General features: G+C 39.5%; 1 protein-coding gene across 2 annotated transcripts in view; it reads right to left on the bottom strand.

The window, feature by feature from the left end:
• LOC132395841 (ATPase family AAA domain-containing protein 2-like) overlaps positions 1 to 12,200 on the bottom strand; it is a 52,426-nt gene that overhangs the window by 24,814 nt on the left and 15,412 nt on the right. For both annotated transcript variants that reach the window (XM_059972962.1, XM_059972953.1), the window contains exons 5-12: positions 9,897 to 10,056; positions 9,691 to 9,799; positions 9,095 to 9,188; positions 8,395 to 8,490; positions 5,465 to 5,579; positions 4,045 to 4,158; positions 1,872 to 1,980; positions 380 to 495 (exon numbers count right to left, since the gene is read on the bottom strand). In XM_059972962.1, the coding sequence (XP_059828945.1) occupies positions 380 to 495; positions 1,872 to 1,980; positions 4,045 to 4,158; positions 5,465 to 5,579; positions 8,395 to 8,490; positions 9,095 to 9,188; positions 9,691 to 9,799; positions 9,897 to 10,056 (913 nt within the window). The remainder of the gene's footprint in view (positions 1 to 379; positions 496 to 1,871; positions 1,981 to 4,044; positions 4,159 to 5,464; positions 5,580 to 8,394; positions 8,491 to 9,094; positions 9,189 to 9,690; positions 9,800 to 9,896; positions 10,057 to 12,200) is intronic.

Here is a 12,200-nt window from a genome sequence, read left to right as displayed (position 1 = left end):
GAACATTATTTATATCTTTCCACAACTTTACCTGCAACGTACGAATTGAGAGTAATTTTATACATTCTCTAGTGGTCTATTTCATTTGCAAAAAAGCAAATTAAAGAGATCAGCCTCAGTAGCTATAAAATTTGTATAAATTCTTGGAAACTCAAAGAATGTAAATACAAGATCAAGTTAAGATTATCTTAGATGTTAAAAATACAAGAAATCCAGATGGGTTTACAGATTAGCAGGGGGCAACAAGAGCAGCAAAATCTCAGAAAAGATGTCTTAAAAAAATCATATTTTAAAATTCTTAGTATTCTTCAATCTGTTGTGCAACAACAGCAGAAGGTAAGCACCATTTAGATTGGTTAATGAAGTGACCTTCCTGTACCTTGGCGGCTGAATCTTAAACCTCTCGAAGACTTCAGGATAAAGCAGTGGAAAAACCACCATCTCCTTTAGTGCAGCAATATGACTTGTAAGTCCACCCACACTATTAAAACGAACCTAAAGGGGGGAAAAAAATTAAAGTTGTATGTGGTTCTAAGTTTATATCTATCAGCGTTTGCCCTTAATTCAAAAAAAAAATTGGCATTACTGAGAGGCCACGGTTCATTCTTGTGAATGAAGGAGTTCCAGAACCATTTGTATTCTTTAATGGATTTTGACACGCTACTATGGGTTTGGGATCATATACAAACTGAAATAAACATATTTATTGCCCAAATTCAGCCTTTTAGACTGAATTTAAATACCTAATTGAAATGGCAGAATCCAGGACACTTCTAAATTATTAGTTCAGGCCTGATGTGAACTACACTGCGTTACTGAGATTTACACGTCTTAAATCAAACTGTATTGAGGGATGCACATCTACTAAGACCTAGGAGAATAAGGCCAATCAGCCCATCCAGTCTGCTCCACCACTTCATCATGGGTGGTCCATTTACTTCTCAAACACATTCTCATGCCTTCTCCCAACAACTTCTCACGCCTTGACTAATCAAGAAATATTAATCTCCACCTTAAATGCAACCAGTGCTCTGGCCCTTTGTTCGAAATGGACATCCATCTTTCTGTGGCTGTGCCTCTGGTCCTAGACTCTTCACATTCACTCTACCTATGCCTTTCAACGTTCAATAGGTTTCAGAGATCCCCCCTCATTCTTCTAAATTCCAGTGGGTAGTGATCTTTCTCATGGTGTGGAGTTCTGTACCAAAGCTTAGATACATTTCAGTATGAAGAAATGTGAGTATATATGCATAATTATTTTTTAATGCTTATTGTTTGATTTAAAGTATGAAGTGGCTTAGTAAATCAGAATCATTGTGTTTAAGAAAACTATAAACAGAAGTGACAGAAGGGCCTTTTAATCTATTCAGTGTCAGAAAGGTAAATTCTCCTTCCCTAAAGAAGGTGCGCCACTCAGGCACAATCAATTCAGATTCAGCCAATCCCAAATATTGGAGGCCAATATACTTATTTAACTGCCCTATCAATTTCCACAGCAACTTTAAGGGATCTCTGGACTTAACCCCATGATCCTTCTGTTAATCCACACCACTAAGAACCTTGCCATTCACTTTGCACTCTACCTTTAGTTCAATATTCCAAGTGCATCACTTCACACTTATCTGAAATTAACTCCATCTGCCACTAGAAACTTAGGCCAAGGTTCAACCACCTTAAGTCTCTCCAATACAAGCTACACTGGTTATTCTTGTTGCTTCAACGCAAAAAGGAAATCAGAAAATCACAATGGATTAACTACAATTGCCATAGTGATATATACAAAACGTCAAATTTCATTACATTGTCAAGTTAAATGCTTTAAGTTTTTAAAAAGTTGAAAAATATTACAGGTCCAAACCCCCTCAACTTACAGAAGTGTCAATTTGCATTGGATCTACGTCTGCCAGGCTTGCACCTATTTTCATCCGATCTTTGTGAATCCCTTTCACATCATCTTTCCTAAGATTCAGTGGGAGACATCTAGAAATATACAACAGTGAGATTGTAAATAGAAGCTCGTTCCCAATTTATATGGAGATTATCTTAAAATGGCAAATGACTAAGACAACATTCAATCTACCATGATAACATTGCAAGATTTTAGAAGCTTATCACAAAGCATTCAAATCCTCTTTTCTCCTTTACTCAGCATATGATATTTTTTTTAATTAGTTAAGTGACAAAAACAGAATCTTCCTTCTACTTTTGATTTTCTAAGAAATAGCTGATATGTATAAAATCTTTAGGTTAGACAGCAACTTCAGAAAATAGTTAACATTTCAGGAAAATTATCTTTGTTAGGACTTCAGGGAATTCAGAACACTTCTCACTCCATATGTCTGATGTGCTGAATGTTTCACTATTTTATGTTGCATCTTTATGCTGCACCTTCTCAACTTCATTTTCAAACAATTATTTTCTCCTCATGGCTAAACATCACCTCTCCTCTGTTCTCTCTACTCTTCCTTAGCCTATAATTTAAGCATAGGCAGCTGTGATCATCTCTACTCATAACATATCAATCCACAACTTGCAACCCACACAGCAAATATTCCTAAACAATTCAGAGCTACGAGTAACATTAACCCCTTCAGTTCAGTGACAAGTACTCCAAATCCACACACTCACACACCTCTCAGATTACCTTCTTTCAACCATTAGTTTTCATTTAAAACGATGAACCTTTATTTTAAAATGGTTTCCTTTGCTATATATGTTGCTCTCTCAGCATTATCACCTATTCTTTACTGTGAACAGTAGGTAAGATTTATATTCAAAAACAATATCCTACAGTTATGATGTAAACCTCTTTAAAATATTGCAAATTACATCATAAAGCTATTGTTCTAATTACTTCCAATATTAACCAAAGACATTCTAACACAAAGCATAACATAACAAAGCATGGCAATCTGGTTGCCCTGAGCAATGACAATAAAGTTCTGTTCTATATATCCTATTTAATTAAAATACATATGAATCAGAATCTGATTTAATACCACTGGGACATTTCATGAAATTGTTGCATATTGCAATACCCAAAAACTGTAAATAATAAAAGCGTATTATACATATATGCATATAAGCATAAAAGCATATATATATACACACACACACACATAAATAAATTACATAAGTAGTGCAAAAGGCAAGGAAAACAAAAAGTGTTTATGGGTTGATTGTCCATTCAGAAATCTGATGGCAGAGGGGAAGAAGCTGTTCCTGAAGCATTAAGTGTCTTCAGGTTCATGTACGCCCTCCCCTCATTGATGGCAGCCATAAGAGAGTACGTCCTGGGCAATTGGGGACCTTAATGATGGATGCCACCTACTTGAAGCATCATCTTTTGAAGGTGTCCTGGGTGCTGGAGAAGCTGGTGACGATGATGGAGCTGGATGAGTTTACAACTTTTTCCAATCCTGTGCAGTGCCCCTGCCCTCCAGCAGACACTGATACAACCAGTTAGAATGCTCTCCACTGTGTCTTTGATGACATCCCAAGTCTCCTCAAACTCCTACTGAAATATAGCCACTGGTGTGCCTTCTTTGTAATTGTATCAGTTATGCTGGACCCAGGATAGATCTTCAGAGACATTGACACCCAGAAACTTGAAACTTGGGCAAGTTTCAACTTCTTTCCACTTCTGATCCCTCGATGAGGACTTCTGTGTGTTCCCTTGACTTCCCCTTCCTGTAGTCCATAATCAATTCCTTGATCTTCCCGACGTGTTGTAAAATGTTTTGCAGCAGTACATTGCAATAATATTAAAACTATAAATTACAGTGAGATGTATAGTGGCATCCAGTTAATTGAAACGCATTGAGACCAGTACATTTTGGACCAATTAAGCAGCTGCCCAATTATCTGTTCTATGGAAATGGTTTAAGTATAAAAGTATACCTTTTTTTTTTATAAAAGTGTAGTTTCTTTCTCCACACCCAACGACAAATCCAATTTTAAAAATCTCCACAAGTTATGCAACTTAATGCCTTGAGATTTTATAATTACACTGAATATTATTTCACACACTTGCAAACAACATACCTCAAAAGTGCCCTGTTCCTTCTGTTGCTTCTTCTTCTCTCAAAGTGCTCCACTTCCTCGTCAGAAGATGAAGTGGAGGAGGTCGAGTCACTGCTATGCAATGCATGCCTTTGCCTTCAAGTAGTGAAAAAAAAATCCTCATTAACTTGGAAGCTTCACACCTAACAAGGTGCTTTTCAGCAGCCCACCACAGCTACTCAAATGACTTCCCCAAAGTCACAGAGGTTAAAAAGAAGCTGGCACATGGGAATGCTCCCATCTGCAGGGCTCCCTCAGTCACATCATCCTGTTAAAAGTACACTGCACTCTTACTTACAGGTGAGGTAATACATGCCGTAAGGAGTGCAGCAAGGTGAAGGTTCACAGCCACCGTCACATAAGTAACGAATGCTGACCTTGCCAGCATACCACAACCTATAATTGAATTAAAGTAGCACTGCTATTTTTAAACAACCTTCTTTTATCTTTTACGGATCAAACCAACATAAACAGTCATTTTTTCCCTTGGAGACTATGGTTCAAATATTATGAATCCCTCAAGACTTGAATCATCCTGACGCCAGTACTGAACTTCCTCTACTAATATTGAATGGTACAGCACAGGAATGGGCCCTTCTGCCCACAATATCAACACCAAACACAACTGTATTAATCTAAATTTCACTAGCCACATACAATCCAAAATTCCTTATATATTCATGTGTCTATGGGCCTCTTAAGCCCCACTATCATATCTGCTTTCACCACCACTACCGGCAACCCATGCCACGTACCCATTAATGTATTAAAAAACCTGCACACACACACATCTTCTGAGCATTTACCCTCCCATCTGAATTCACATCCTCCAGTATTTGACACTTACCCAAGGAAAAAGATTTTAATTGTCCACCCTTCCATTAAAATTTTAATGAACCTATCAGGTCTCTCCTCAGTACACCACAGAAAAAAACTAATTTGTCCAACTTCTCTTACAGCCTACATCCTCTAATCCAGGGGTTTCATTCTACAAGAACCAGTCAAGTTAAATTCTTTATAGAAACATAACAAAACCCTTTTTGCAGGGTGCCACCAGTTGCCATGGATTTTAAGAAAAATTAGAAGCTAATCCATCTCTTCCCAGTGCAAATGTAGTAAATCAAGAAAAAAATTCATTTGTTCAGGTGAAAGCTACAAGTCATTCTTCCAATGACTTTTATTGCCAGATCACCAAACTGGGAAAGGCCCACACTTACATACTTCCTAACTCGTACAACAGGTGTCATTAGTATTTTCTGACTGTGTGCAAATCAAATAGCATTAGAAAACCATAAGATGCTTTAATGGCAAGGCACCTGTTCAGAATTAAACAAACGTCACAAAAATTTTGGATTACTGGAGTTATTAGTAGCTAGATCTGTGATTAAATTTCATTACAAACCTGGTTATTTTACTCTTGCAGTAGGGATTCCGAGAGCCTGAGGCACAATATCGACGACTTGGTCTTACAGAAGAAGCAGGAGTGTGATAAAATATTCTTTGCTTTCTTTCTGGTTCTAATACAAGGATCAAATCAAACCAAACCATTTCAGTGAATTCTCTAAAAACACAGCACATCAGATACAAAACATATACACCTGGAGTGTGGCATTTCACAACAGTTTTCCTTTGGCATAAATAGTATTGCTGGAAAGGGGCAGGGGAGATTCAGGATGTTAGTGAGCTGAAGCAGTTCAGTTCGAGAGTTCAAAGAACATTTGAACCTTCAGCCCTGAGATCTGTCTTCTTGCAGGCAAGCCACAAAACAGAAACTCAATCAAGCACCATTAAAAAAACACTCAAAGACCATCAAGCACCCAAGGAACAAATCCTGCAAAAAATAAAAATGTCAACAAATAACACAGAGAATATAAACCAGAGAGTCCCCAGAAACGAGACCACAACCACAGAGCCCATCCAGGAGCCCAGTGACTGCAGGCCGCAGCACAGAACCAGTTCAATACTGCAGCGGGTCCAGCCCGACGCCTGCAAGCTACAGCCATGGAACCAATTCAACACTGAGGTGAGTAAAGCCCCTCAGACAGTAAGCTGAACACCAATTTGCCCTCTGCCTCAGCATCTTGATCTTTAGATGAGACTCGAGCAACTGGTTCTCCCTAGAGCAGAGGAGATTAAGAGGATATAGCAAAGGTGCATAAAATTATGAGGGGTATAGAATAAATGTTCTGCAGGGAATTTTAAGATAACACCAGAGGACAGAGATTTAGGGTAAGAGAAGATATTCAAAAGGAATGCGAGGAGACTCTAGAGGATGTTGGAATCCAGAGCAACAATTTGCTGCAGGAACTCCATAGGTTGAGCAGCACCAATGGGCAGGCGGAGCAGAGAAATGTCAACGTTTCTGGTCGAAAAGCTACCCCAGGACAAGAGAAATGAGAGGACCTCCTTCATCTAGTGAGAGGCAAGTACCTGGAATGCACTTGAAGCTGTGATGAATTCAAGAAATGAGCTCCTGAATTACCTAGGCCGGGGGTCGGCAACCCGCGGCTCTGGAGCCACATGTGGCTCTTTTACGTCTGTGCTGCGGCTCCCTGTTACTTTGGGAAATAATTGGTTGTGGCGACCCTTTTCCTGGCACATCCGAACCGACTCACAATTAGATAGCCTACGGGGGTTTGCGAGCACAGAGCTTTGGAGCCTCTGCGCCATGGGGGGGGGGGTGGGGGCAGGTTGAGGGAGGCTTAAAAGTGAGGCTGAAGATTTCGAATAAGGTTTTTTCCTTCGACTGCAGTTACCGACTCCGTGTCGTAATTTTAGCGCTGCGTGTAGCACACCGCTACATGGTCAGTATTTAATTAAAATGTATTTTATGTTAGTTTGTTAGTTTTTGAAATGTAAATCTAAATTTGAAGATTATGGTGATCTTGTACAATCTAAATAAGACGTGGCGACCCATTTCCTGACACATCCGAACCGGCTCACAATTAGCCAGCGTTCAGGCTAAGGGAGATAGCCTACGGGGGTTTGTGAGTACGTGTCTTTTGCAGCATCCGCGCCCATGGGGGGCGGGTTGAGGGAGGCTTAAAAGCAAGGCTGTTTAGTTCGAATAAAGCTATCTTTGACTGCAGTTTACTGACTGCGTGTAGCAACCGCTACGTGTTTTTATCGCTGGCTGTCCAGAGGGGAGGTGCTGAAACGCTTTGTCGCGTGTCTGGAAGAAGTGAAAACTTTCCTGGGCAGCAAAGGGCTCAACTTTCCTGAGCTGGAACAGCCAGAGTGGCTGGAAAAGCTACACTTCATGGTAGACATGACAGCGCACCTGAACACGCTGAACACAGCTCTTCAACGGGGTAAGGACGTACAACCCTGCACATGTTGGAGGATGTTTTGGCATTCGAGCGCAAGTTGACGTTGCTTGCCAGAGATTTACAGAAAGGCACATTGTCTCACTTGCCCAATTTGAGAGAGTTCAAACAATGTCACGACATGATAAATTCGGAGTATTTACATTCTGCAATCATCGCAATGCAAACATCGTTTGGGAAACGCTTCTGTGAGTTCAGAGAGGAAAAAAACACATTATCCTTCCCGGTCACTCCCCTAAGCATCGATCCATCCCTACTGAATACGACTGCATTGTCAGGTGTGAGTCAACCTGAACAAGTATGATAAATATTTTAATTGCCTATTATTTTACGTATATTCATATGTTTTCATTGTTCAGTGAAATAGTCCTTTTATTTTTCAGGCTGACAGCTGGCTGATGTTATTTTTGATTTGCTGCTGGCGGCAAATTTAAGTTTGGCGTTTTTCATAAATACAAGAAGGACTCAAATAGACGTTGAGTATTTTACTTAAAAGTAACCTTTAACCTAACGTCTTTTTTTCGGAGTTCAAAATGTTTCTGTTGCATGCAGAAATGTAATTTCGTTTTCTCTGCAGGAGTTCATCAATTTCATAAATGCAACACATTATAGTTTGTTTATACATAGCATAAAGGCAAAACAAAACGTTGTATGCAGTGTTATTTCATTTTAAATGTCAAACGGGTTTTGCGGCTCCCAGTGTTTTCTTTTCTGTGGGAAACGGGTCCAAGTGGCTCTTTCAGTGGTAAAGGTTGCTGACCCCTGACCTAGGCATAGTGTTGGGCAACTGAATTAACAAGGGAACCCTCCCCACCTGAGTCAGCATGGACAAATTAGGCGAAATAGTCCATTCTGATTCATTTCAGCAGCTAAATCGGAAATATATTAAAGATCAGAAACGAAGAAGCCAAAGCAAGGAAGTACACATTCCCTAGGGAGAAAGCAAACAAGGAAAAGATTAAAAGTTGACCAGTGTTGGACAACAGCAGATGTAAAGCAGATATACCTGGAGCTTGGTATTTCTCAATAGTTTTTCTTTGGCGTAAATAGTAGCGCTTTGGCGTGTCCTCTTCACCATCCTCTTCTCTATCTTCAATTTCCTCTATGATTAAAGATTGAGACATAATTACTTGTTAATTAAAATTTTCTGAAAGTAGACAAATAGTCAACTCTTTCAAAAATCTCCATCTATGCAACCCGTTTACTGTGATGGAACATTACAAGGCATTTCACAGAAGCTTTATTAATCAGAAGTCTGAGGTCAGGCTTTTAAGAGCATACAATCAAGCGGATTTTCAAACAAAACTAACTATTTAAAGAATAACTAGATGGTAGTCTAACTCAATAAACAATGGGAGATGCATGAAAGTAACTAATTCAAATTAGGGCATAATAATACAGAATATAAAAACATACAGGTACTATAACAGTAGTTTTAACAGCATATAGTACTGTTCACAAAGGAAAGACATTAGACACTAGTCGATAGTAGATAGAAACCTATAACACAAGCCTTGGTAATCCAGTCTGTTGTAATTAACGTACATTGTGATTCTTTGAAACGTAACTAATTCAGTCCCACTCATTGACGGCACTTCAAGCACAAAGACTTTAGTTGCACTTTGACACAAAATGTGTTAGAAAAATAAAAAGGTTTCTTCAAAAGGAAATCACAGGATTGTTTATGCTTGACTAATGTCCCTTACCACCACTACCATCTTCATGATCCTCCGAGGTTTCTTCATCTATTGTTTGAGTTGTTCTTTTCTTTTTCACACATGAAAACACATCCAGATTCTCCTTCATAAATAGGGAAAGGACAGTATCAATAGAACACTGATGCAAAATCTTAAGAGGTTTACCCGTCTGAGAGGACCATGTTTGGCCTCACTCAGTTTTATACCTTGGTTAAAACAAGAGAGCTTAAAAAGTGGCCAATGGAAAAGACAGACATGCATATCTGAAGTACTTTTCATAACCATTTCATGGTAATCCAAAGCATTTCAGAGCCACTGGAGTGTCTGAGCTGCAACTATGATTGTAATGTAGGAAATATAATGTAGGAAATAAGACAGCGAACTCCCACAAAGAGCAATGCAACCAGATGATCTGATTTATGTCACTGTTTGAGGAATAATTACCAGGGCACCAGAATAACTCTCCTACCATTCCTCCAATAAATAAATAAATCATTAGGATAACTTTTACATGCAGCTCAGAAAACCATTTAAATCTCAATAATAAAGCTTTACTCAGTGCAACACAAGACTAAAATTATGTGTTGCCCAAAGTATAAACCTACTTCTTCTTCTTCTGTATCGTTGAGTACTCTTAAATTCTCCAATTCTCTCATTCTCTTACGACGCAGTTTCTTCATGTCATCCATTTTCTGCAAAACTGCTTCAGCAGTGCTGGTCAATGTTGAAAAAAAAAGTTTCTGGTAAGAGACAGCAATAGATCAATTCCTAATAACTGAATCTTAAGCAGGAAGATTTTCTCAGCTCTTACTTTGTGATCAATTTATCAAAGAGCACAGATTGGTTTAAAGTATTGTAGCGATTTCTTCGGAGCCGACAGCTGCGCCGCACCTCTGTATCAGTACCACCTTCTTGCTCTCTATTCACTTCCATTTTTGATCTGCTGCACTGGACTGATCGGGTGTTGGGAGCTGTATTCATTGGAAAGGATAGCATGCATTACCATTAACCATGCTCAACATATTTCATTAATACTTGTCTCACCTATGATTAAAGTACACCAGAGAAAGTAAAGTCAAAGAAAACTAATACAAAATATAAAAGCAAAAAAAACCCAAGAAAATTGAAGTGGGGAAACTATTTTATGCAAGATTAGATTAGTGCAAGGATTTTAAAGGGATCAATTAAAACAGCAATTCAATACACAAGTTTGGTTATCCTGCATGCATGTGAATGTGGAGAGTGAGATAAATAGTGTTGATGAAAAACAGGCTCAAATAGAAGTACGACATCGTGATAGCAGAAACTGCGGGGGAAAAAAAGACAGAACTGAGCATTAAATATTTCTAATTACAAGGCATATGGGAAGGAAAGAAACAAGGAAAAGTGTTAAAGAATATTCCGCTGGAGAGAGGGACGAAAAAGAAGTCAAATACAATTTGTTTAAACAGATCAGTGAAACAGTCAAACAGTAAAGGAAGCATTACAGTCTTTGTGTGTGATCGGCAGTGAAGGGAATTAATACAACGCATCAAATGTGCAGGAAAACTGTCAAAGTACAAAAAAAGTAGTTGGGGGGAGGGTCTTAACGATTCTAATGTAAACTAAGACCATCATAACGTTAAGAGCAAAGGGTGAAGAATTTCTAAAATGTGTGATGGTTATTTTTCCAGGGCACTTAGTTTTTCATCCAGTGTAGTCAGCATTGCTAGATGTGGTTCTGGAGTCTGAATATGCTAAGGAGATAATGTTACAACCTACAGGGGGACAAAAAAGGAACAAGATTAAAAGTAATTCATCCGTGGAAGTCAATTTTAATGAAATGAGTGGATCTAGTTTAGTTAAGTTTGAAACAAAACACTGGCAGGCAAAACTGTAACGTAACAATGGGCTGGCTGCCTGCAAAGAAGAGAAGATTTAAGACAGAACTGTAGTACTTCCCCAAAACAAGCAGAGTTCTCTTGATGCAAGTCTCTCAATGTTGGTAGTGGGCTTGGAGTGGTGACAAGGAGGGTAGGTACCTCATCAGATGGGCACCCTCCTTCTTTGACATTTTGTTGATAAGCCCACCACATCTCCAGAGGGCTCAACGGTGCTATCTGGCATCCCAGATACACCCCCCTCAGTTCCATACCCTCCTGTCTTCATCTTGCAGCCCAGTTGTTGTCTTTCCTTTTAAACCAAATCCAATTGCTGCTTTCTTCTGCCGCATTTGACAAGGACTTGATTGCTTGTTGGAGGGAGACACCCCTCACCCCCACCTTCTTCAATAGACTGGTTATAGATGTAGCCACGAATCCCCTGCATCCCACTTCTACAGGGAAAATCTTGGTCTTCCAGCCGTTCTGGGCACCTTCAGTTGCCAGTTCAGAGTACTTGGTCTTTTTCCTCTCATTAGCTTCTTCAACACCATCTTCCCATGGTACTGTCAAATCCACAACATATGCCAGCTTGGCTGTTGTGGACCACAGGACTATGTCTGGCCAGTGCTATAGCCGCAATGTCTGGGGGAAACACAAGCTTTTTTTCCCCCAAGTCTACGTCCATTTTCCACTCCCGAGCAACCTGCAGAAGGCTTACCTCTTTTGATGTTATATGGTGCTCTGGAGGTTGGCCTGCTGGTACAAATCATGTGACATGAACATCTCTTGCCGATGTTTGTAGGAGAACATTAGTGGTGATTTGCCTCTGATTGAAGCCAGCTATCTGAGAACTTGGTTATGCCGCCAAATAAACCGCCCCTGGCTGAGGCTCGTGGTGCATCCCGTTAGTGATCCAGGTGCTTGACAAAGAGAGCAAGCCGTGTCTTCTCCCCCATGGTTCATGTTCTGGGGTGTGGGTAGGAGGTCATAAGTGGCTCTCATGACAAAACTTAGCCAAGGTTAATATGAGGTTAAACTGCATATGACATAAAGGGCTACAAAAACTTGGAAGAACCAGGCTGATTCCAAACAATGCTATGAGCAAATGAAAATTAAAAAGAGAAGCAAAGAATGCACATAGTTGATAAAATAAATGGGGATTGAGGAGTTCTATTGGCGTAATAAAGTACAAAAGGCTAGAACATAGAGGAATGGAACCCATGAAGCACATAAATGGGCATTTTCACATGCAT

Source organism: Hypanus sabinus, chromosome 1 (assembly GCF_030144855.1).
Source record: "Hypanus sabinus isolate sHypSab1 chromosome 1, sHypSab1.hap1, whole genome shotgun sequence".
Classification (NCBI taxonomy): domain Eukaryota; kingdom Metazoa; phylum Chordata; class Chondrichthyes; order Myliobatiformes; family Dasyatidae; genus Hypanus; species Hypanus sabinus.
The sequence above is the reverse complement of the archived record's forward strand: the minus strand, read 5'-3'. Positions and strand labels throughout refer to the sequence as shown.